Raw genomic sequence first — 26,459 nt, 5'->3', positions numbered from 1 at the left:
AGAAGCAGTCCATAAGACAACATCTTAACATTTGGAAATTGTGCTTTGCTGTATTATGTTTTCTTCAATTCCACAATGCAATAAAAACATTTTATGTCCAGTCATGGGGCTTGTGACTAGGCTCAACAACAAAGTACAGTCTAAAAGGCAAGCTTTATTGTTTACTATTCATCACTATGACATTAACTCTTTTTCCCTAGTGTATGTTTTGTCATTACATGACAGGAATTAAACCCCCTCACAAAACTGATAAACAAATACATGAAAACTTAAGCGGAGTCCAGGCTGACACTGGTTTCAGCGTGTTTTAGAACACAAATGTAATGTTTTCAAATTTGACCTCGGGGACAATCTTGTGTCCCTGGACCAGATAACTTGTTTGGTTGGTGCCTCCATGGAGACTGCTTAAGCCAAAACAAGCTTTCTTTGATTGGCCCTCAAGGCATGGGTTAATTAATGGGATTCAAATGAACCATTGGATCACGTCACAATGCCCCAGTGCCAATGGCATTTTTAGTTAGTTCACACTGACTCCACATGTTCTAAATACTAAATTGTCTCCCGTGTTCTAAAGGACACTGGAAAATTTTGTGGTCTTATCTGGCACTTGGATAATGTCAAATGTTGAGATTATTAAACAATGGCATTAGTGGTTTAAACAAAAGAGTTGCACTGAAACCCAGCTTGAAATCTAAACCTAAGAGTACAATTTGAGTTCATTTTTACCAACCAAATCACTTTTTTATTGTTTCCACCAACCCCGCCGAGGAAGCTGAAAAGATGGTGCGCAGAAATTCATGCAAGGATGGTTTGAATGCTTGGATTGGTGTGTTTTGAAAATTGCTAAAGGCTGACATTAACTTATTTTCGTATTTCAAATGCTTTTGGCAAAATATCTTCTTTGACGATCTTCCTTGTAGTGCTTAATAATGCTTCATAATGTCATAATTATCATGAAAAGATTTATGTTGAAATTGATGCACAGATTTTAACACCTCAGCCTTTCTCCTTTATTTTTTCCTGTTATTTCTTTGAATGCTCCTATATGCTACAATCATTGCATTGTAACTTTTTAATACACTAATACCTAGATGAATTGTAGCATCATCGGGCTCCCTTCAGCCAAGGCATTAGGGGGACTATTTCTCTCCAGTGGAAGATCACTGGGGCTAGACAACACAGCAGCGATCCCATTCCAGAACCTGCCATTTAGTAATCTGAAAAAAAAAATTGTTTAAAAATTATAATTATTTTTGTTAAAAGTGTACTATTATTTTTCTTTATTTAATAATATATTATTTATTGATATATATATATTAATTTATTTCTTATTACTTATTTAACCCTTTTCTGACGGAATGGAAAAGACAGCACCCACAACAGAGATGGTGAACGACCTGGACAACTAAAAATTTTTTTTCCTTTTTTTGCTACGGCAGTTTCAGACTTGCTAAGAGGAATTTACTCAGGCCGCGCTATTTTTAATGCAGTTTTAATAGGGATCTTTAGGTTGCGTTTTGTTTGTTTGCTTGCTCGGGGTTTTTGTTTATTTGTTTTCCCCGTGGGGACCGAGCTCGTCCCTCGTCGCCGTCTCCTCAGCTCCCGGCCGCGCCGCCGCAGTTCTCACCGGCCGCCGCCTACAGCTCCCAGAATCCCTCTGGAAGCGCCGGCCGGCCGTCCCTGCTTGCCTGCCACCCTGCTTCCAAGCCCTTGTTGTTTGAAAAGGCTCCGGCGGAGTTTCGGGGGGAGCCGCGGCCCTCGGGGCGGCGCTGGGCGGGGGCAGGCGAGGCTGGCTGGGGCGGCACCGCCGCTCGGCGCCGGGGGCAAGGGGGAAAGGGGGCAAGGGGGGAAAGGGGGCTCGGGGGGGACACGGCGCCGTGAATTCCAGGGCAAAGCCTTCCCTCACTGGCCGGCAGGGAAACGGACGCAACCCCGGGGCCAGACCCCCGCCCCGCCACTCCCCGCGGAAGGGAAGGCGAGGAAGGGAAGGCAGGCGTGCTGCCGATCCCCTCCTCCCGGCGCAGGGGGAGGAGGAAGAAGGAGAAGGAGCGACCGGGGAGTCCCGGCGGCCGGCGCTGAGCTCGGAGGGGCCGGCGGAAGGGAGCGAAGCCCCCCGCGGCCCTGCCCAGCGGGAGGGTCCCGGCGGCTCGGGGGAGGCGCCACCGCCGCGGGGCGGTGGCTGGATCCTGGATCCTGTCCCGGGACGCCGAAGTTGCGGCGGGGCGGCGGCCGCCCCTGTCGTCTCTCTCGATGTCCGTGTAACTCGGCGGCGGCGAGGAGGAGAAGGCAGGGGGGACCCTCCCGCCTGAGCCCCGCTCGCCGCCCCGCTCCCCTCGGGCGGGCTGTTGTGCGAGGCAGACAGACACACAGACCCTACGCCCCGTCCCGCCCCGGAGCCCCGGGAGGCCGGGCCGGGCGCGGTGCTGCCGCCGCCGATCGGGGCTCCCTGTGTCTGCTGCCTGAGGAAGAGAAGGAGCAGGAGGCGGAGGGAGCGCCCCGGCGGGCAGCGGCGCAGCCATGAGCGGCGGGGAGGTGGTCTGCTCGGGCTGGCTCCGAAAGTCCCCGCCGGAGAAGAAGTTGAAACGCTACGTGAGTGCCCTCTCCCACTCGCGGGCAGCGCTCCCCTTTACTCTCTCCCTTCCTCCCTGCCCCGCTTCTCTCCCGCTGGAGCTCCGCGCTCGCCTCCTGCTCCCGCTGGCCCGGCCCGGCCCGGCCTCCCCGCGCGGTCCCTCCCGGCCGGGCCCGGGCGAGCCGCCCTCCCCTCCGCCTCCCCGTTCCAGCCGGGACTTCTGCACGCCACGTCCCTGCCGCTTCCTCAGCGTTTATTTTCCCATTTTTCTTTTTCTTTTCTTTTCTTTTCTTTTCTTTTCTTTTCTTTTCTTTTCTTTTCTTTTCTTTTCTTTTCTTTTCTTTTCTTTTCTTTTCTTTTCTTTTCTTTTCTTTTCTTTTCTTTTCTTTTCTTTTCTCTGCCTAAAAAAGGGGAGCTGAGCGGTCAGATGGTTAAACCCAGCTTTTATCGCCTTTCCGAGGGAGTCGGGAGAGGGAGGGGGCGGAGTTTTCCCCTCTTCCCTCTGGGTCCGGCCTCGGTATATATGTATTTTTAAACGTAAACACTTGCAGTCCCGGGGCTGGTGCCCGATCCCAGGGAGGGTGGGGGCTGCCGCGGTTCCGCGCCGTTCCCGGCGGGATTATACCCGGGCTAAGCCGGGGATGCCTCGGGAGCGCTCTCCCTGGGGCGGGGGGAGCTCTGCTCTGCTCTTGCTCTCCGCACCGGGAAAAAAAGAGGAGGGAGTTGTGAGAGAAGCGCCTGTATCTTTCCCGAAGTTGTTCCCGCTGTTGCTCGGTAGTGGCTGCGCTCGCAGGGGCTCCGGCGAAGCGGACACCGCTCTGCTGGCAAGAAAATGGAGCGCGTTTGCTGAGCGGGCAGATTCCATGGCAGGGCACAGCGGAGCTGCGGGGCCGCCGGGGAGGCTGTCAGGTCACGTAGGAAAGATGGGTGATGCCAGGAGTCATCGCTGCTGGCTGAGCCCTTTCCCAGTGGCACCCGGCTTGTTTCGCGGCATCTGTGTAATTGGGACAAAATGTTGGGCCTTTATTTATTTTTTTTTCTCTTTTCTCTCTTCTCCTTCATTTTTTCCCCTCCAGTGTTTTCCTTTTTTAAGCAGCTAAAGCTTCAGATTTATTTGAGAATCTGAATACAGATCTTAACATGACCATGGTTTTTTTGTCTGTTAGTGATTAGCAGTCTCTTCTTGAACAACTGTTTTGGGTGGGTTTTTTAAATGCCAGGAAATTTGTGAAATGAGTCTCTATTTAAATTAAAAAACAATATTTGGGGTAGCCCGTTCTCTGGTTCCCAATGTCGAAAATCCTCTTTGTGCAAAGGAAAGAGAACATCCTGATGGGCCGTGGCAGGGGTCTGCTTCCCTGCTGAATTGGACATGGACTGTTTTTTTGGCCAATTCTCCACGTCTGTGTGTGTATTCACAGAATACCTCTTTACCAGTGTGGAGGAATTAAGAGCAGTATTCATGTTTTTAAAGACTTTTAAGAAATTTTCCACTCGAACGCTAAATCCTGTGAAGGGTGCTGTGTGTAAATGGACAGAGTTTGCCCTCCTAAATCAATCTCATTAATCAGTCTCTTAATATGCCAAAATTTTCCATGTAGCTGCCCCTTCAGTGTATTTATAGCTCCATTTCTATACTGGAATTACACAAGAACCTTTGAGGGGAAAACCCCGACTACAGCACTGGTCAAGTGCTTCTCTGTCCTAAAGAGGTAATGCCTTAATTTTCATTTGAAAGGGGGATCTGCTTTTTGAGTAGGCAGAGTATCAGGATGATGATATGGCAAGCTTACATTACTGTGATTTGGTTTAACATCACCATACATTGTAGGCCATAAGGTCATGAGTTTAAATCCTACACGTAATTCTTGCTTGTGTAAAAGAAAGACACCACTTAAAGAAGGGCTTAAAGTAAAATTCCTCCTGTTTGTCTGTAGTGCCCGATCTGTTGCAGGCTGAAGGCTGACACTCCCTTTGAAGACCTAAAAGTGACCTTGACATTATGGTAGCCTTCTTCGAGCAAACAAAAAGTTGTTGTACTTAAGACAATGAACTCTAGCTGAGTGCACTGGCTGGAGAGTTGGCTTGTGCTCCCTATAATTCTATGCTTAAGCGAAGGCACAGCAGAAAGCTGCCTTTTCCAAAGCTATGTTTTATGGTGATAGAATTTCAAGGGGCTGCACCAGATGAAAAGATGGGAAAGTGATTTCAATAGGTAACTGCTTTTCTGCAACGCATACTTTTCACAGGTATATATGGAAAATTGTAACTTCACGCTCTATTAAGTTTTTCATGCAAATGTTGGGGCAAACCCAGGTTACCATCTGGGAATGGAGATAAAAGGTCTGATATTGCTGTCAAATATGGTTTAGTTCCTAGAAGGGGTGAAAAGGAGCACTTCGAGGCTAGTACACAGACAGAGGTTTCACAGGGATTTAAATTTTTAGTTTGAAACTGTCGGATGAGGTATTAAAGCTAGCATATACTCATTTTGAGGCTAAAAAAAGTAAAAACCCTCCAACCAACCCTGTCCTGCAGGTGGAATAATCAGATTTCCTTGAGTGTATGTCTTAATGCCATGAATGTCTGTTTCCCCTCTTAGGAGTTCTGTTCTTATGCCTTGTTCATGTGGTTTTGGTATGGAATTAATGTTCTGACAGCCATTGGCACCTGCTGTCAGCTCCCTGAAACTGTTGTTCAGAACAGTTTGAGGTAATAGATTGCTTGTTTCCAGCAGTACATCTCTGAGGAAAGTACAAGTAACTTTTGGTGCTTTTGGGAGGTCAAGATGTGGATTTAGCAGAGGAGAAAGAAAAGGGAGTTGAGGCTAAATCCTGCACAGCTCTCCACAGCCTGTGCTCTGGTTTCACAAGTACATGAAAGAACTTGTTTGAGCAGAGAGATGGAGGATTGCTAAATTTCACAGCTTCTGCTGTTTTCTTGTATGTTTTTTTCTTTCTTCCCTTGTTCCATTGCCTTAAAATTTGCAAACGTTTATGTGCTCACTTCAACTTGCTGTGATTTTTCTGTTCTCTTATTTTTAAAAAATGTTGTTGGAAAGCCCCTTTCTCCCCATCTGTCCTTTAAAATGTGATAGTAAACCTTAGCTTCGTGGTTTTCTGCTGCATTGCAGTTCTGCTGTGTGTGTGCCAGTTAAAATAGTTGATGCTTTGTGGTGGCAGCACAGAGATTTTTTACTGCCATTATGCTAGGAAACCACCAGATATTTACACACAGCTGTCCTTGGTAAAGCGAGAAAGAAAAAGTTGAAGAAATAGGAATAAGTCTTAAATTCTCTCCTAGAATGACTATGCTTTTGTCTGGGGTAGGCTAGTACTCAGTAGGACACCTGGATGTGCTTTAAATTAGAATCTTAGCATTGATGGTTGAAAGTCTACTGATGTAGCATAATAATTGCCAGTATTCTGAGGGAATCTCACCAGCGCATATAAATATCTCAAAGTCTGATGCCAAGAGGTTGTTGGCAGACTCTTTCAGTGCTGCTTAGTGACAAGATGAGGAGTGATGGCCGTAAACTAAAAACACAAGAAGTTTCACCTTAACATGAGGAAGAACTTCTTTGCACTGAGGGTGGCAGAGCACTGGAATAGGCTGCCCATGGAAGTCGTGGACTCTCCCTCTCTGGAGACATTCCGGACCCACCTGGACATGTTCCTGTGTCACCTGCTGCAGGTGACCCTGCCTAGGCAGGGGTTTGGACTGGATGATTTCCAGAGGTCCCTCCCAATCCTAACTGTTCTGTCATTCTAATATGTCCTACTTAGAAATAGATTTTATTGGATAAAAGGTAAAGCTCCATCAAATATACTATGTAGACTAAGCACTTTGGGATAAATTGGTTCAGATTTTACTGTATCTAATAGACTTCCCCATTCTTACATCATTCTTACATCATCTTCTTACAGTTCAGAAGATGATTTTTGAAAGTAAATTAAGAAACCTTAATTTTGATGTAAGTATGGCTAAAAATCCTGTGGTTATTTGACTATTCCTATTGACAGTTAATTTAGTTATTTTAAAGAAATGAGTTTAAAAATGAGAAATGGGCTTGATCTCCCTAGGATGTAAGGGGCACTGATATGATTCAGACAAGGCTACACATAGCATTCTCTTACTTTCTAATCTTTTCAGTTGTAGACAGTGACTAAAGAAGTGCCAGATTATCAAGATGCTTAATTGTTATCGATGTTTAAACTAGAGGCTCAGACAGCATCGGTACAGAAGTGGACTCTTTTGCTGGTTTTTTGTTTGGTAGTTACTCTTTGACACTAGTCACATAGGTGCATCTTCTCTTTTCGGTAATACTTAAATGTGCTAAGATATGTAAGGATTTTAAGAAATGTTATATTCATCAGATTAGTTGTAATTTGGTAAAAGCTGCAGTACCTGACCAAAGCCCTTTCTTCTGGAAGACACCTGTTTGTGTGAAGCTTTTTTTTTTTTTTTTTTGGTGATCTTTCATCAGCATAGTGAGCAAATTTAAGAAGCTGGTTGGTTTGCAGGAAAAAACCAAGCCAAACTAAGATGAGCTTGTCTGACATCATTCAGTGCTGTCCCCATGGAACAGGGTCAAGTTAAGTTAACTCAAGACAGATGGGTGTTATCAAGAAACATTATGTGACATCTTTTGTATTCTGAACTTGATTGTGCTTGTGCTACTCAAGAAGTTGCTGAAGAACTCGCAGAGATTGGTGTTCAGGCAGGAAACCTTCCTTCTGGAAGGAAGTCTGACCCTCCCCTTCTGCTGTGCACTGGTCAGAAAACAGGAGTTTCACTTTTGATCCTTTCAAACATGGGTTAGTAAACCCTAAACGATGAATTTGACGGCATGACTAAACACAGTGTTTTTGTGGATTACAGGAGGAAGTTGCATTGTTTTGTGTGCCAACTGAAGATGCTGATATGATCTTGAGTATGACTTTAGGGCTGTAGCTACATCCTGAGCAAGCTATTGAGGTGTAAGGCTCACTTGAGGAGCATGGAACTCATCATACAAGTATTTGTCATCTTTGATAGCACATCAGCAGCTGGTGTTGACTTTGCTGCCAAAGCTGCAGCACTCTTAGTGACTGACCTGTGGGTGCGTGCTCTGAATGAACTCCCAGAGGATGGTTGCAGAGAGTAAGAGCAGGCACCCGCATATAAAACAGATTAAGAAGTCTAATGTGTGCATAGTAAGATTATCTTTTGCTAGTTATTTTAATTTTTATGTAGTTTATCATACTATTAATTTAAGCATTTCTGAGCTTGGGGGGGTGAGATGGTACTTGAACCACTTGAATGTGCTTTTTCCTTGGTGTAGATAGGAAAATTGGAGACCTAAATAACAGAAATTGTCCTGTTCCTCTTGAAGTGCAGGTGAACTACTGGATATATGAAATAAGGCAGATATTCTAAATATGTTAAATGATGTGAAAAAATTTTCCTAACATCTGTGAAATAATTACTCCTAATTTGAGAACACAGTAGCTGAGAAATGAAGGAACAATCAAATTCTGACTTTTCATGATATTGAAGGTGGTTCTCAATTGGATGTATAGCAACTTATGGATACCTTTTCAGTATTGCTTCTGTGTTTTGATAAGTCTGTTAATGAGATTTGGTGCAGCTAATCACAGGGGATTACAGTTCAGTGAGAAACCAATGGGGAGAGGAAGTGGGAAAATAAATCAGTGTCTGCTACTCTCTTGATGCTGCATAGTGGCTGCTCCTCCATGTGTGCACAGAGTCTTGCAGCATTGAAATTAAGTATAAGTAGCATACGTACTAAGCAGAGGAAATATTGAAATAACATGATTTTAATTTCCAGTTATACACAGATGAGCTTGATTTGCATGCCTTTTAGTCAATCATCAGCCCAGAGCAGCTGTGTGAAATGTCAGTTGGATGAATTGAGAAACTAATGTTTTATTGGACAGTTTAGCTTAAAAAACTATAGATCTTGACTGTCAAAATGAGCATCAATTCTGGAAACCTTTGGTAGAGCAGGTAACTCTTTCAGCTGAGAGGTAATTCTTGGCATTCAACAGTCCCTTATTTAGAGAGAGAAGGAAGTGACACACAGAACTGTTTCTAACGTCATTTTTTCTCCCTCTTTACGTTTTAAAAAGGTTGGAATAATGGTCACTTCTGAGGCATGTTTTATTTCTGTCTATTTTGACATAACTTTTGGATCACATTATTAGAATCAAAGGCACTCTTCCACAGACATTTAGAAAACATTTACTCCCCATTAAATTTTACTGATGACTTTGATAGAACTGTTGGCAAACAAGTGAAAGGAACATCAGTTATTCAAAACGTAGTAAATTTAAGGAAGAGGATAAACCTGTGGGTTGTAGATTACTCTGTTGTAGATTACTCTGTTGTAGATTACTGATTGGGTATGATACTTTTTTAGTCCTTCTTTCATCTTTTCCTAGTCTAAAAGTAGATGCCACTGAACTGTATTGGGTGAAATATTTTCCTAAATCAAGAAGGGGAGTACTACTGATGAGGTGCAAGTTTTGTTTTGACATAGAGCTAAGATTCACCTCCTTATTTTTTTATTCTCACTTTTGCAGTGTTGCAGTGACAGACTTCTGGAGACCTTTTCAAAATTACCTTAATGTTTTCTGTGCTTCAGTGAGTAATCATTTTATTGCCAATAGAAGCAAGTTCAACTGTTGCAATTTCATTGCAGTATTTCATTAGGAGGGACAGACCTTATGTCTTGCAAATTACTTGAGCAAGGCAGGCAGAAAGATCACACAGAAAGGGATAATCTTGTCAAGGCAGGTGAGTATTGTGTACAGGTGAATATTGTACTACAGTTAATTTGCTGCTATTTTAGGGAGTCTAATGTGAATTCAGATCCTTATATGTACAAACAACTAGCTCTAAAGGAGTACTATGTATTTGTTTCTTTTTTCCTTTATTTTTTGTTTTTTTGGAAGGATGGAGGGAGGATTCTGCCATCTCCCAGCTGCAATAATATACTGTTTATTTTCAATTCCCTCTTTATTGATTCTTGATTAGGCTTTTACATTGGTTCTTTTATGAATTCTCTTGCTTGTTTGCTTTAGGAATAGTGTTCAGTGTTGCACAAATAATGTTAGGTTATAAGTATTGTTCAATGCGACATGCTAGTTGTATTTGTGAACTTTTTTTTTTTCCTAAAGAAAAACACCCCTGGCTTCCAGTAAAGGGTTACGTAGTATGTTTTTTGTGCTTGTGTTTGCTACTAGCTGTTGACAAAGGTTTTGTTTCTCATGATGAACTTTTGAAGCTCTTTCAAACATGCCACAGTGCTTTTAGTTGTAAAAAGTACTCTTATGTTATGTAGTATATGACTGTCTCCTTAAGTAGTATCCATCGAGGAAATGTTTACAAGGTAACTTTCTGTGAGATGAAAGAGACTGAATTACCTGTTGAACTCTCTAACCATCTTTTTCTTGATATGTTTTTGATTTTCAACTGAGAAGGAATATATCTAATTGTTTTTTATGCCCAAAATTACAACTCTATGATTAAACTCCCTGAGGTTATGGTGACACATTTTTCTTCCTTTTTTTTTCTTGGTAAATGGCAGTTATTCGGGGTACCTGGCAAATGGCGTATTTGGAGTTGTCTCTCTTGGAACTGGTGGCACAGCAGCATGTAATTAAAAAGGTTGGGCAGCCATGTCCATAGCTTTATAAGGCTTGTGTATTATTAAATATAATATCTCTGCATAATGTAAATAATTCTGTTTAAAAACATACCTGGAGAAAGATACTTCAGCTAGGAAGCTGTGCCAAGATCCGGCCTCTTCCTTCAGACAGCCAAGTTTAGGCTCCACATCAAGAAGTGAATTAAATGAAAAGCTTTTGCTCCTTTTTAATTTGTACAGCAATTTCTCGGCAGACTGATTTAAGAACAATTACTCTTTTTCAGGAGCTGTGCTTGTTCTTTTGTCTGAGAATTTCTAGGAAACCAGAAAAAAGCTTTTCCCTCTCTGTCATTTTTAAAAGGAGGTAATTTTTGCCTTCTGCCACAGGCTGGCTAGCTCGGATGAGAAACCTTGGTGGGGGGTGCTGTGCAGGCCAGTGGCTGTACCTGGTGGCTGAGGATGGTGGCCAGGTGTCGGAACCCAGAATGTCCCTTGGACACTCTTGGATGTTCCGGGCCCAGGTCAGAAGCATTTGAGACCCTGGAATGCAGCCAGAAACCCCTGTGGCTTTGAACCCGATCCATGGAACAATTTACCAACTTTGCAGGAAGAACAAGAAATCACAAAAGTTTAGATATTATAGTAGAAGTAGTCACAAAGTGAAAGGAAGAATTTTTGAGTGCTGTACAGGGGGGTTTTAGGCCTTGTACAGAGGGATCTGAGTTTTGTACATGGGGGTCAGAAGTTCTAAGATGGAGGGACTTGGGTGTGCCCTGTCCTCTTTCTTTCTCCTTCCTAACCTCCATGTTCTTGGTGATGTTGGCACTCACAGATTGGTTTAGAGTAGAAAGTCACTATTCAATATAGGTAATAGGCACTGGAGAAACACCATAAACATCTAACACATAATATATGATATAAAAGAGGGCACCACCCCCTGGGTGTTGGAGTGTGCCTGACTGCTGAACGGACCGCAGCAGCTCAGAGAGAAATCTTTTAGATAACATACAATAAGCTACCTTGAGACGACTGAGTCTTTCTTTGAAGGCACGGGTTGGAGGAGAGACTTTTCCATCTTTCAGGGTTTCCCTAATCTGGGGTGAGCCCTGACAGCCAGGCATTGGGATAATCCTTCCTAGCAGGAGAAAAGCAACTTTGTCCCTTTGCCCGTTCCCCACTCGAGTTTTCCAGCCAGCTCACTGGTGACATGTGGGTTGTTCTGCTGCTTTGTAAGTGAAAACAATGCCAGATAAACCCTTCACAGCAGTGGAGATAGTGGCTGTCGCAAAGTAAATCTGCTTCCCCACCCACTTCCCAGCACAGCCAGCCTTGGGGCAGGGTGATGGCAGATGTGCTCCCTCCTTCCTCCTGGGTAAGCTGTCTCCACCCTGGGAGGAATGCGATGGGTTTCAGTGGAGCAGGCCAGCAGGCTCATCTCTCTGGGGCTGCAGTCACCACCAGGCTCTTCAGTATTTCTGCCTCAAAGGAAAAGGGGGAAAAAGAAAAACAACACAAAATTAGACTTTGGTTTATTTTTCTGTGTTGTCTGGGGTTTGGGATTTAAAAGCAAAATAAACCCTCTGTAGAGGTGTTTATTTCTGACAGTAGGAGTTCACTGGATTAGATTTGGGGTATGGAATAAGAATACAGGAAGCTTTTCAAACACAGTTCAAATAGACCTTTGATGCGATCAACACAGAAGAATTACAGTGCTTTTGGGAGGGGTATTAAAAGGGTTAATACACAAATTATATGAGATGAAAAGTGGATTTTGAGTTTCAAAATGGAATGCTACACATTTCTAAAAAAAAAAAAAGCCGTTCTGAATATTATGTGTCAGTTTGTCATTTTCCCTTTGTATGAAGAATATCTGCACTGAGTCACGTAATGTGTTAGACAAATGTTCCCATTCACACTTAATGCACGTTTCTGTTACAGTTTTCTGATGCTTGTGTTTCCATGTAGATTCTTAAACAGGATCAGATGTAGTGGATAAGCTGCACCTGGTTTTGGGATGGTGCAGGGAGAATTGCTGCTTTATAAGGAAAACTTTTTTAAACCAGTTGTAAGTCCATATACAGAATTTAACAAACATATATGATTTTTAAAAATGCATATACATATCTGTGATCCTTAAAAATAGAGTAAAATACTGACAGCAAGTGTGCCCCTTTGAAGCAAACACTGAAAAGTAAGGAATTTATTAGGAAAGAGATGGTGGGGATAATTTATTTGATACTTCTAATGATTGTTATAAGGATTGATATGTGTTTGTTTCATCAATAAACAACCAAGAAAGAGGATGTCAGAGTAATGTATGAACTTGATATGAATTGACAATTTGTCTTTGCATTGTTTAATTAAAAAAAAAGAGGGGGCAGGGAGAAAGAGAGGAGTGTTTGGAGTGTAGTCTGGAACAGGAGAGGCTGGTGTTTTCCAGGGCAAATGAGGCAGTGGAATGCTCTGCCATGTGTTATCCACACTGGGAATGCATGAGATTCTGGGGAGGCTTTGAGAGAATCCCCCATCTGTAAACATGAACACTTGGAGGTCTGGGCTATGATAAGAGGAAACTTCTAAAATGTCACGTTGTAACTGGTTCCTTTGGTTCACTTGTGTGATCCAGTTTTTTCCTAGTTCTGCTGATGTGCAGGAAGAGTCAGAGGTAGGCTGTGAGTGTGATGCCATCTGGCAGTTCTGCTTTCCTAGAAAGTAGTGATCTATATGAACTTAATTTGAGATTTAAACTACAAACTGACAAAAACTTATTCTTTTTGAATCTATTACTTGTTACATAATTCTATGATTTCTTTTGTTGCTCTTCATTAAAGAAATGTTTTCTTTCAATTACATGTTATACTGGGTGATGTTCTCATGGTGGCATTAGACAAACTTGTTGCTTAGAAAATCCTTCCCAGTTGCTAAGGGAGATAACATTAATAAGTGCAAGAGTAGGGATGTCAATAAGTGTATCTTCCTGAATCTTGCATGTCCTGGTGCATTTCCATTCACTGAAATCCCATTCATATGCAATTATTGCTGAAATTATTAACATCATGCTGTGTGAGCAAGTTTTGCAGTCTAATGGCTTGTTACTCAGTGTGAAATAATGCCCTCAAAGCTAAGGTCATGTCACACTCTTAGTTATGACGTATCTAATGCAGTTGTCTGTGTGCACAAATGAAGGAAAATTGCATAAGCTTCTCAGCACTGTGAAAAATAACTAAAATGACTCTTCACTACCAAAGGTCTGTCAGCAGAGAGGACTCACTTGTATTCATTTAGGAGTCAGTCATTACTAAAATAAAACCTGTTTTTTTCTTTTCTGGAGTTTTGGTGTGGGGAAGGGAGAAATGAGGCAGGGGGAAGATCTAAACTGAAGAGTAGCATACAAGTGACTCATTAGTGTAAACTGGGAAACTTAACCCTGGTTTCATCCCAGGGTAATTTTGTCCAAGGACAAGTAACTACAGTTTTCTGCTATGGTGTGAACTTCAGTGCTAAGTTAATTCAGTCCTTTGAATTTTTCCTTGATCTGATGGCTTTGTTGGTCTGTGAATCTCTGCAGCTCCAGGAAAAAAAAAAAAGAGCAGGAATTTATTGTCTGATTTATAAAGAGAATGACAGGAAGATCTTTACTGATAATATAATGGAGGCACCACTATCATTACATAAATTTGAGGGAATTCTTTGGTGGAGTTTTCTTACAGTACAGCCATAACTCACTGTTATACAAAGCTGCTTGTTTGCTGTTTTAGCCTTGAAATTGGCATGTTAATAATGCAGATTATTGCTGCAGTTTAAGAAACTTTAAACTTCTGCTGGGATCTAACAAACTGTGGATGAGAGGTGCAAAGTCATAAGCGGCACTGCTGAGATTGCTTTCAACAACTGCTGGGAATGCAGTGCTATTCCCATTGGGGTGCATCTCCTGCCTTCTGCTTACAGGAAGAGGTTTTCCTGTCAGTCTCTGCAACCAGCATCAGGCAGCTGGAGAGTGTTCCTAACTGCCTTAGCTGGCTGGAAAATGAGCTCTTTGATCCTTTGCTTCAGGTAGTTTTTGTTTAAAGGGAGGGCAAATGAAATGCTCCCTGAAATCTCAGTCTGCTTAAATAAATTAAGGAATAAGGAAGACTGTCATCTGTCCTTTTCAGTGGGGAGACTGAGCTAGAAAGATGTTTCTTACTCAGTACTGAGGAGGAAAATCCCTGGCTAGGGGCTCTAGAAGGAGGGTTAAAAGGTGAAGGAATCATATGGGGGCCTCCTGCTGCAATGATGGATTCAGCCCTGCACAAGTGGGATCAAAGATACAAAACTTGTGTCTCTTCATCCTTTCCTCCTCCTCCTTCCTCTCATTGCAACTACTTTATGTTTATTTTTCTACTTTTAAATTACATAATTTAGTCCTTCCTGTCACTTCCTAATGTCTGAATTATAGGTAGTTCTTCCTGCCTGCAGTAAACAAACATTTTACTCCTGGCACCTTTCCAAACATTGAGATTATGTTTATGAAGGTGGAGGGGGTCCCTCTGGCAATGTGCTTGGGAAGCTAATTCAGTTGTGTACGGGTTGGGTCAACTGCTTACTGCATGCTTCCATGCCCAGCTGATTTCCTTGTCTTTCCAATCTTCCAAACTGATGGAATTGCTGGGCTAATCAGGGCCAAGCAGGTGAATGGTAACAGATGATAAAAGCAGAGTATAAACAGTGGGCTATGAGCTTCTGCAGATAATGACAGTAGCAAGTAGATTGCCTCGAGTCTTGCTGCTGTTGGTGGTGCCCCTTGGCTCTCTCACACCTTGCATATAGGTACAGTGGTGCGGGTCATCTAACTAGTCACTTGGGAGAAACACTGCTTGATCTAACACTCAGGCTTTGCTCCTTTTTTGGATTCTTTCACTGCAAGGCAAGAAGATAAAACAGCATACTTTGGAGTATGTGTCAGCCTCCATCAGCCTGCTATATATCTTGGACCACATTTGTAAAAGCTGCAAAATAGAAGTGTGTCACCCTCATTTTTCATGTTATTACTCGTCTTTCTTAGCTTTGAAAATCCTTTATTTTATTTTTGAATTGACCGTGACTCCAGAATGATACAGAGAAGATGCAGCTAACACCCATGGCAGCTTCCCACCTCTCCTGTTGCATTTGCACTCTTTTTACTGGTTACTGTCCTTTATGAAGAAAATTCATCTTGGGTCATCATAGACCAGTCTCACTACAGCTCCTGCACTGCATGTGGAGCTATTAAATGGACTTCATTTGGTAAATGGAGACAGCAGGGGAAAGATACAGTCTTTAGTTTGGCAGCTTTGCACTTGTACCTTCCTGCTCATCTGTGCCTCCTCACTTCGATCTCTGGTTCTTACTACTAAGATGCAAGAAGGTGAGAATAAGTTAAATATGTTTAGGATAGATTAGATGAGGAAAGAACACCCTGAATATTAGGTTGACTTAATTGTTCTTTCTTGTAAAAGATAAAGAGATTGCCATTTTCTTAAGTTACAACTTACCCTGACTTTTCTGACAGTGTTGTGTATAGCATAGGAAGCATATTCTCTATACAGATGATCTAAAAAACCTACCAAAACCATTTTGCAGGTTGTGCCAATAAGACAAAGCAACAGAATGTTACTCTACCCTAGTTTTGTACCAGTTTAAGAAAAGACAATTGAAGCAAAAAAGCCCTGCTATTACATGCCACAGGAATGCCTCATGCTCCAGTTTGTTCTGGCTGAGGCTGCATATGCACAGGGACGTGAGGCTTTCCCTTTTGCCATTTTTTCTCATCCAGTCAGTAAATGCATTAATGAAGTTCCTCAGAAAGATAAGTTTGAGACACTTTGAACCTGAGAGCTTGTTTTAGTTGTGGTTGGGTTGGATACCCTTTTTGCCATCATTGCCTACTTGCAGTGTTTGCCTATGTGTAATGAAGGAATTTACATTTTATTTTGCAATAGTGGGAGGAGTTACTTTTTCCTATGGTTGGGGTTGAAATGACTTTTCTGTATGTGGAGTATGCAAGTAATTTTCTTGGGGGTGCAATTTGGGTAATGTACCATTGTACATACTGGGGAATTAGAAAGAAAGCATTGTTATAGAAGACAACACCCTCTTAATAGTAATTTCTAGTCTAAAATCATGGCAACCTCTTTCATAATAATACTGTACCATGTGGAAACAACTACATGAAAATATTTTTATCTGTTTGCTACATGCATTTTGGAAATCTTGAAACTTGACAGTACATATTCAAATAAATGCCATGTTAAATAATGTAGAAGATACTTATGTGTCCTTTCTACAGTGGTGAAAGTGTAGAAAAGTGTCCTTTCTATGTGGTGAAAGTTTTGCTGAATCAGAAACAAAAATGTAAGGGCTGAGTCCTGTAATTATGGTATTATATGGCCTGTCTACTATTGTCTTTCAAGTTCGTAATATAAGATGTTTTTGGTTAAAATGAAGATAACAATGTACATGAAATCAAATTTTGCAAAGTACAATGAAACCAAATTTGCATTACATTGTCTTGTAATGTTCCACGGTACTATTTCATCCGTTCTTGTCAATAAACATCACAGTGGTGTCCAAATCTTTCCATTGGAATTTGAGGTTATTAAATTATACTCTTGTATTTAATTTCAGTGATTGCTTTCTTGTCATTCATCTGAGGCGATGACAGTTTTGACTACTCAAAGGATGTTGGGCTTTTTATTTCTTTAAGAAGACATAAGTGGTATTAAAGTGAAATCTGACGGAGTGATTTTTAGTAACTTGTTAAGCAGTGCTTCTGAGTTTCTTGTGAAATGTCAGTAAGTCTCATTGTAAAGTGCAAATATTTCTCTAAGCAATTGAACTATGCAACCTTAAGTTGCTATTAAACACTTATATAGTATTATGAAAAAAAATCCTGCTAAGCTTTATACCAAAACTTGTGGCTGTGGACAGGTGTAAGCCAAGAAAATGGTTGTGGCTATAGTAGAAATATGCTTTCCCATGAAAATAAAATCCAGGGATGTAGCCACTGTAATTGTGCAATACTTTATCATAAATGTGATGTCATAGTCTCTGCAACTTTCTGAAGGGGTAGTCTGATTTTGAAATCAACCAAGTAGTGAATAACAAGCCTCTGAATTGGCTGATACAACAGCAGACAAGTCTGCATCATTTGGGGAAAGCAGTAATCTCCTTAGTGAATGAAACTATTTCAAAATAGAACTTGTTGACTCAATGTGTTAATCTTGGCTTTTCATGAAGAAATGCAGCATCCAACACTGATTAATTACTTTTTTATAACAGATCCTTAAACTGCAGGCTACACAGTTAAGAAGAGGCTGATTGGAAGAGAGTTCATTGAGGCTATTAAACGCAACTTTTCTGAACTGCTGTTTTTCTCTGGTAGCATTCAAACATTCTTATTCACCTGCAGAAAAAGGTCCCAAGATGCAGATGGGATTGCAGGACTGAGCTTTTGAATTATGAGGACAATTTCACAAGGGTGAAATTACCCAAGGGTGTATTGTGAAGATTAGAACTCAGCAAATCTTTAAGATTTCAATGGCATAATTCAGAAAGTTTGTTTGGGATAATTATTGTATGTGATAACAAGGACATATTGCTTGAACTGTAACTCTGTTAGTCATATGTTATTGTAACTTTAAAAGAAATAGGGTGAGTCCTCCTAAGCTTGTTATGGGTCTTGGTTAAAAATCAAGTATTGTTAATGAAATTATTTGAAAGAACAAGTTGAAATTCAATTGAGTGTGGTAAAACTTACCTCAGTGTCCAAATAAGGATATATTCTAAATGTAATAAAGCACAGTTTATGTTTTTGAGTGATTACCAGAACCTCTTTATTTTTATATATATATATATATATATATATATATATATATATATGTATATATATATATATATATATATATATATATATATGGTAATTGAAGCAGTTGAAACAGCTTAGGAATTAGTGATGTGCCAACAAAATATATCTCTGTGCCTTCCTTGTAAGAAATAGGAGAATCGGAGAATCTTCACAAAGCCTCCATTCCTGTGGTGTTAGGTAAAAACACGGGTAAATAAATAAGTCTTGCAGTGTGCCCAAAAGGTTATCTGTGAGGGGTCAGCTGGAGCAAAATTCGGAGCCAAGAGCCTTCCTAGAAGGTGAAGCCTAGGCTTTAGGCTGGCTCAGTCTTTCCTCAAGACTTTTACAGATGCTTACAGGTGACCTTTTCCAAGCTGATACCCATTCATTCTATTTATTTTTTCCCTTTTCACCTTTATTCACTTTAGAAGCAATCAAAACTCCTTGCTTGAGCTCTTGTACTTAGCCTTGTGGCATAATACCCTGTTACTCTTGTAACTTAATTAATATCTTTCCTAAAAGGTAGTAGTCTTTTATTTTCCTTTTTTTCCTTTTCTTTTTGGTCTCACTTTCCCTTGAAGATCTGCAGCTTCTGTGGCAGCTTGTATCTGTTCATCTTTGCTCTGCCTTGCCATTGATCTGTCTGTGGATGGCTTCTCGTGCTCATTGTATCAGTTTGCATCAATGGCACACACTCAAATCTTTCTGCTCCTAAATGCTGCCTTTTCTCAGACTTGTCTTCTGTATCTTACTACCACTAATGTTCTGCTACCAAATTTAGTGTATTTTCTGTTTTCTTGGAAGTTGTCTTTGCAGCTGACATCTCTGTTCCTTTAATATACACCCAACATTTTCCTGACATTTAAGTCTCTTTGCCGCTAGAATTGCCCATTCCAGGAACTTGTAGATGGCCTTGCCCACATTCATCATTGGCTGGGCATGTAGGCATTTACCAGACAGAGCTCACTGTAGCTGTTATTGTTTTGTTATGGTTTGGTTTGGGTTTTTTTGTTTTGTTTTGGTGGGTTTAATTTTGGTTTTTGTTTGGTTTTTTGTTTGTTTGTTTTTGGTTTTGGGGTGTTTTTTGTTTTTTGGATTTTTTTTTATGTCAGTCCTCCCTGAGCCTCCTTTTTTCCAGGCTACAGAGCTCAAGCTCTTTCAGCTGCTCCTCATAGCACGTGTGCTCCAGACCCTTCCCCAGCTCCATTGTCCTTCTGGACATGCTCCAGAATCTCAACATCTTTCTTTTATGGAGGGGCCCAAACCACAGGATTTGAGGTGTGGCCTCAGCAGTGCTGAACACAGGGGGACAATCACTGTCCTGGTCCTGCTGGCCACACTACTGCTGATCCAGGCCACGATGCCACTGGCCTTCTAGGCCACCTGGGCACAGCTGGGATCATGTTCAGCTGCTGTTGGCCAGCACTCCCAGGCCCTTCTCGGCTGGGCAGTTTTCCAGCCACTCTGCCCCACCCTGTGTTGCTGCCTGGGGTTGTTGCAGCCCAAGAGCAGGTCCCGGCACTTGACCTTGTTGAACCTCCCACCATTGGCCTCGTCCCATTGATCCAGCCTGTCCAGATCCCTCTGCAGAGCCTTCCTGCCCTCCAGCAGATCAACATTCCCAACCAGTTTGTGAATCTGTGAACTTACTGAGGGTGCACTTGAACCCTCATCCGGATCATTGATAAAGATATTACTCAGGACTGGCCTATATGCCTCTAAATGCCACAACTGTTTTTAATTCATAGATTCATAAAATGCAGTCTTCTTGACAATTGTATTTAAAGCCATTCATAACTGCACTATATCTCTATAGAGATTTATATATTATTGTTTTTCCTGAGTGCTCGAGAAGATTTATCTCTGGTTTTAAACTCTGCACTGAGTTTGGGATTAAGTGATAAAACTATTTTCTGAACTATTAGAACTAGAGGGTGTTTTTTGCATTCCATTCTCAATCAGGATGGATTTCTCCTGTTATATGTACCAGGCATCTGTGAGGTTATTCTGTTCACTTGTGTATTTTTGTGAAATGCTTTTATGTCTATACTGAGGGAAGGAACTACATACGAATTTTTCAGAAGACTTCATGGTGGAAAACATCTCTTTCTCTGCTTTGAAAGAATATAGCAGGCTTTACATGTAATTGCTCATTTTAGTCTAATCTGGGCAGATTTAGAAATTCCTTTGTAGTTTGGACTTTGCCCATATGGAAGTCCATGAAGGCCAAAATTGATTGAATTTGTGTGTAGACAGAATTGACAGAATAGAGACTGGTGAGCACGGGAATTATCTCTACTCTTTTGGGAGTGCTGCCAAGATAAGCTGCTGTCCTCTGTATCAGCTGTAAAGTTTCTTTGTGGCCATCCTTCAGTAAAGCCTCAAATAGAGTGCATGGTTCAAATTCCACTGAAATATAAAAGCAAACACAAATATGAAACCTGACCCCTAAAGGAATGCAATTTTAACTATAAAGCCAAATTTCCTTTCATTTAATGATCTCACTACTTTAATAATAAAATAATTAGTTTTTTTTAAATTTTATTTTTAATATAACAAAATCTGAAGGCAATGGAATTCACAACATGCATTCATTCTGTCATCTGAATGAGGTAGAAAGTTTTGGAGTCTTCAGGTGCTTTGACAGCATCAGTCGTGTCTTCCCTGGACTGTGCCTCAATTGGTACATTTTTCCCAAACTGTGTCAGGCAAGTCTGAAGTGATTTGAGGCTGGAAGATACATTTACAGTGGTGACATGGCCACGGGGACTTGGCCACTGCTTTCTGTTTTCACAAGTCTTGAGAAATTCTCTAAGAATGATGTGCGACAAAGCAGAATTAATTACTATGCACAGGAGATAAGCCCTGTATCCTGTGTGCCACCCCTTCCAACTTAGAATATTCTGTGATTTGATGATGTAGTCCAAGCCTGTTGCTGTCCAAGAGGAAATAGTTGCGTGAGCCCCCCTCACCAGGATCCTGCACAGATCCTGCACCTAGTGACACAGATCAAGGCACCGAGGGCTGCTGCTGGTTGAGCTAAAACTGACCAGGCTGCATGTTTTGAGTTTTGCAATGACCCTGATTGGGGGGAAAAAGATAGAGCTGTTTGCATATCGATGGGAAGGCAAACTGGAACTGGTCCAGACTTGTTTGTGCACTCTCCAATTGTTCTGCTGCATCAATCTGTGCAAAGAATTCCTGAAAGGGGAGTCCAGGACGGGGGGTGGAGAAGGTAATGACTCGTTATTTTCTGATCTTGCTAACTAGCAGTGTTCTTAATGGGAATAACTGGAAATGAGGAGGCTACTCAGGTGTAATGAGGTTTAACTAATGTAACCAATGTTTCAACTTGTTCTACTGCATGTTTGCTCTAAGGCTTGTTTACGTATTGTATAAGCCAAACTAGCCTGTCTTGTTGGGTGAGTGTGGTAAAGTCTGCAGAGTTATGCGAATGTACTGTAATATCTTACATAGCATTAACAAAATACGCCCCTGTGCTATGACACACTAATGGCACATGAAATCTCTGTGCTTTTCAGAAATATCTCAGAATGATAATACCAATTTTTTGCAGATTGTGGGAAATCAAGCACACTCAAAAAATACCATAATACCAGCCTTTTGAATTAAAAAAAATAAATCAAGAGACATGAGTTCCTGACAGAGGAAAATGAGAGTTGCAGTTTTTCTTATTGATGGTCTTCTGGATTGTTCTGAAATATAGTGAAAATGTGTTGATGGACAGTTTGTATCAAGTGAGGGGACTTCTTTTTCTTTTTTTTAAACCCCTTTCCCAAGCGCACTGCCTTATTGGTCTTCTTTTGGAGTTCATCACAAGAATATTTTTGATATTTCATATAATATAGCTACTATGAACAGCTTCTTTCACTGAGAAAATCTAGGGTAATAAGAATGTAGCAGTCATTGTCCATAACACTTCCAAAGCTAAGGAAAATTTTCTTTTCCTCTTGGACTAAGCTTCATGAGTTAATATGAAGCAAAATATAGGAAAGAATTTTTCAAGTGAGCCAGTTAATCAGAGCTACTGTAAGTTGATCGCTATTGTGCTGAACAGAAAAACATGAAATTAGTCTGGTTGTGAACCAAGTTCTGCAGTTAATATATGTTTTACCAGTTTTGTTCATGAGAACTGCTTCAGCTATAGAATCAGGTCTGTTGTAAGAATTTGGGGCTTTGATGCCTCGAATTACTTTTTGAATCCCTTTTGAACATTAGTATGTAATACTCATTTGTCTCCAAGAATTTGAAGTTTCTCAGAAGAGTTGATGTTTTCTTCAAGAGAGTTATTCAGAATAGTTATCTAGATGAAGTATCTAATTACAATCCATTGATTTAATGACCTTTGAAGAAAAATGTTTTGATAAAATAGAAATATTTAATTATTATTTCTGTTACAGTAAAAAATAAAATATTTGCATTTTACATGAAAGCAATAATAAAATTTAATCAGAAAACCAAAAATACAGCTCCATTGAAGCGATATATGTTTCCAGATTTTTTTTTCTTCTGCTCTTCCCACTCTCCTAAAAGGTTGGAAGGAAATGTAGCTTCATAATCTTTGATTTTCCTGACTTTTCCTATTTTGAGAGCCTTCCAAATGTGCTTATGATAGGTTGCTTGGAATGGATTGTTCTGAGTTTCTTAGGGTAACTTAAAGTGGAGATAGTGAGCCTATATTTATGTATAGATTACCATGTATCTTGTGTCTCAATATTTCGAAGCAGTTATCTGACCTCCATAATCTGTTACAGGAAGAAGGTTTGTGCAAAATGCTGGTTTTACAACTGGAGAGGCCATGACCAATAGTGATTTTTATCTGGAAATAGTAGCTAGAAAGGAAGATGTTCCCTCATTTGAAACTTCTCAGTTGTCTTGTTGGGTTTTTTCTTTTCATTATTTGAACTTTAATTCCAATCATTTTGTGTGCCATGTAAGAAACTGCTGTTTTCAGACTATAGTGATGTTAGCCCGGTGTGTGGGTACCATAGTGTCGCCGCAGGCCCCCAGCCAGGTAATAATTAGCATTGACTCTATGATTCTCAGAAGGCTGATCAATCACTTTATTATACTATACTTACTAAGAAAACCCATCGCCCTTACCGACAGCCACGATACATGTGGACTCAATTGGTTCTCCAATCCAAACACCATCACCATTGGCTAATTAAGAAACTTCCCTTTGGTAAACAAATCTCAGTAACACATTCCACATGTTCACAACAGGTGCAGCAAGTGAAGATAAGAATTGTTTATCATTCTTTTCTCTGATCTTCTCACAGCCTTCCCCAGGACAATGCTTGGCAAAGTCTGTGCCTGCTCTCTGTAGCCAGAGAGCTGCTGCCACACCATAGAGATGAAAATCTGGCTTTCCTTGGTATTCAGAGGTACTGGTGGAGCCAGCGAGGGGCAAGGAGCACTGTGAAGGTGTTAGACCTCACAATTCTGTATCACACTGACATTCCTGTGTGTTGAGAAACCTACAAGCAGATACTCAGCCTTGAAGTAAAGTAAATTGTGACTGGTAAATTTTAAACTTACTCTGGAGTAGAATAGGTTTATTTAGCAAACTGGAGATAGAAGAATTCCTTGCTGCTCTTATTGCTCTTATCACCTTAAACTGAGAGGATGCAGAGAAGAATTGAGTAATGTGGGCTGCATGCACTGTGGGTGATTGGATGGCCTTGTATATTTACATTTGACTTATTATAGTATAGTCATTCTTCTTCTATAGTATAGTCTTCATCTTCTACAATTAGCAAAGTGCAGCACAATTATAATACTTTCATGCACTGGGATTAGCTTTGCATTTCATTAGTTCATTGGTTCTTGTTTATGCGATGTCAGTTCAGGAAGAAAATGTTAAACTGGAATAACTTGTTTTGAAAGTTCAGTACAAGTGTGTGCTTTCTTCATCTCTAGTTTTGAATCTCCCACCTCTTCTGTTAATGTGAGTGTTTGCCTACCTGTCCTCTCTGCTGAGTTGTAGACACCACTGTGGAACAGCATCAAAGCGGTTTATTTACTTTCAAATACATGCATGCATTTGATGAGAAGTTTTTAGTTGACACCCCACTAAATCCTCCTTTTTTTTTTTTTCCTCCTCCCCCACACAAATATTTTTAGGACAAGATTTACTGATAAAAATAGCAACAAGTTAGAGGCACCTTGCTTTAGCTTGGTTATGCTTCTTGTTAGAGACTGGTGTTTGTGCTTGTCTGTGCAGTGGCCTTTGTCACCTGGAGGGCACCATGCTGCGAGTGCCCACTTCTTTATTCTAAGTCACAGCCTTCAGCAAAAGCGGTTCCTAACTGTCTGGGGAGGAAGTTTGGTCAGAAATGTGAGGGCAGCTTTTCTTCTCTCCCCTCAATCTTTGTTGATGTAGGGCTGGAGGCTGCTCCCTGCACCTCTTCCCGCTGCTGTGGGGCTCTGTCTCACTCCATGCACAGCTTTCCAAGGAGACCACCAAGTGTGTCTGACTGTCCCCAGGGAACCCTCAGGAGTTCCTGCTCCTCTGCCTTAGGCTGGCATCGCTGCTTTGCTTGTGCACCTTGTGGGGTTTCTCTCACCTGGGCTGGGCACTGGTGGGAACGGAGATGGCGGTGTTCCTATGGGAAGTCAGGCTGTCGTGTTTATCTTCCTCGAGCGCCGTTTTAAAGTTGTCTGGCAAGGAGTGCACACTCTTTAAAGATCACAGTCTTGCAGTATTTTTATGAGTACTTTGAAAGGCAAAAGAGCACTCGGCTGGGCTAGAGGGCAGATGAATGGATGTGGCCCTGGGGCCTCACGCACTGCTAGAGTGGTGTGCAAAACGAAGCCTTCAGACAAAACCAGAAGGATGAGGCAGTAGGCAGTCACATTTCTCTTCCTCCTGTGACTTGGTGCAGAGGCTGGAGTGAAAGATGAAACAGTTGCCCTTAGACCAATCTTCAGGGTGCAGCCACATACTTCATCTTGGTGTCCTTTGTCTCAGTTGATGTTAATGGAAATGGCCTTTTTCACCACACATTTTTCTTGCTTGCAGGCTTCTCTGTGACCTTGTAGTGAAGTCATAAAAGCTTGAATCTTTGCTGTCGCAGTCCTTGCCATAGCAACACGCGTCATAGCTGAATAATTATTTATTTAATGGGTTTAATTATGAAAACTGGGAAAGGCACTTATGAAAACTGGATCAGGTAGGGAAAAAAAAAAGCACTAGTTTTAAAGTAAAAACAAAAAGCAGCAACACTTTCATGATACCGGAGACAGGAATAAGTACTGCAGCTTTGGTTTTAACTACTTTACTTTCTTCTCTGTCTGCTTTTTCTTCCTTTTTAATTGTTTTTTCTTGTCCACTGTGCAAAAACCATGCAGCTGCTTCAGTGTTTCTCCCCCTCCCCCATTTTCAAACCTATAAATACACTTCCTTTGTTATGTTGTTCCTTAAAAGCTTCACTTCCAGATAGCTTTGCTATTTAAAATCTTCCATCTTTCAATTTCCTGCTATCGTGTAAAAAATAATTAGGAAACCCAAAATCAAATGCTCTTTTTCAGTCTTCAATTTTTAGATTGTCTACAGCTTTCACTCTGTATATTCAGAAATCAGTGTTTCTATTGACAAACCTTCTCAAAAAGAACAATCTATAGAAATAAAATCTAAAGTATTTAAGAACATACAGACACCAGCACATTTGTAGAGAAGAGAAACTGTGTATTTTTTATAGCACTGACTGCTATGCTCTGGAGGATTTCCTCATTTATTCTTATCAATATATACACCAAAATTTACACAGTCTGCAGCACCTGATGGACTGATCTCTGATCAGTAGTTGTTCTTTTTCCTTCATTCATGAGGCAAGAATGAAATGAGACAAATAGCTTTATTGATTCCATTTCAAATTTAGTGACATGTTGGGAATCTTTGAATTTGAATTGATAGAGAATTCAGTAGCCATAGCAGAAAAATACTGGACTCCTGGCAGAGATGCCCTTTCCTTGTCTCTGCCTTCATGCCACAAATACACCGAAGGCGCATTGCGAAATATGTCTTGGTGACAGAGCAGTGAATTGTTAATCCAGGATGGGACTAGAATTTCAGATTTTTGAACTTTTGGCATGGAGAGAAGGGTGGGGTTTTGGAAGGAAATTCATTTGTTGGATCGTGATATAAAAAGCAATGACTTGACAGAATAGCTCGAAAAATAACTTGGAACAACTTTTCTGTTGAAGTTATTACTGGTGTCAGAAGCCATCACTAGTGAATATTCCAGCTCAGGTCTGATGCGTGGAAGCAGAATTTCCTGGGTTTGTGGTGTGTGTTTGTTTTTGCTGGGATTTTTCTTAGGGGTTTGGGGTTTTTTTTGGGTTTTTTTTCA

The 26,459-nt window shown here is 41.1% G+C and overlaps 1 protein-coding gene across 8 annotated transcripts in view; it reads left to right on the top strand.

Moving 5' to 3' along the window:
• The first annotated feature begins 2,093 nt into the window (after window positions 1–2,093).
• Window positions 2,094–26,459, top strand: part of GAB1 (GRB2 associated binding protein 1) — a 97,392-nt gene continuing 73,026 nt past the window's right edge. For 2 of the 8 annotated variants that reach the window (XM_068188004.1, XM_068188005.1), the window contains exon 1: window positions 2,101–2,589. In XM_068188004.1, coding sequence (XP_068044105.1) covers window positions 2,518–2,589 — 72 coding nt within the window. In that variant the 5' untranslated portion in view covers window positions 2,101–2,517. Of the gene's footprint in view, window positions 2,590–26,459 lie in introns of all 8 variants that reach the window. The other 6 variants (XM_068188009.1, XM_068188003.1, XM_068188007.1 and 3 more) reach the window with 6 other exon arrangements.

This window comes from Anomalospiza imberbis, chromosome 4, assembly GCF_031753505.1.
Source record: "Anomalospiza imberbis isolate Cuckoo-Finch-1a 21T00152 chromosome 4, ASM3175350v1, whole genome shotgun sequence".
In the NCBI taxonomy this organism is placed as follows: domain Eukaryota; kingdom Metazoa; phylum Chordata; class Aves; order Passeriformes; family Viduidae; genus Anomalospiza; species Anomalospiza imberbis.
Note: the sequence above shows the minus strand (reverse complement) of the source record. Positions and strands in the feature narration are given on the sequence as shown.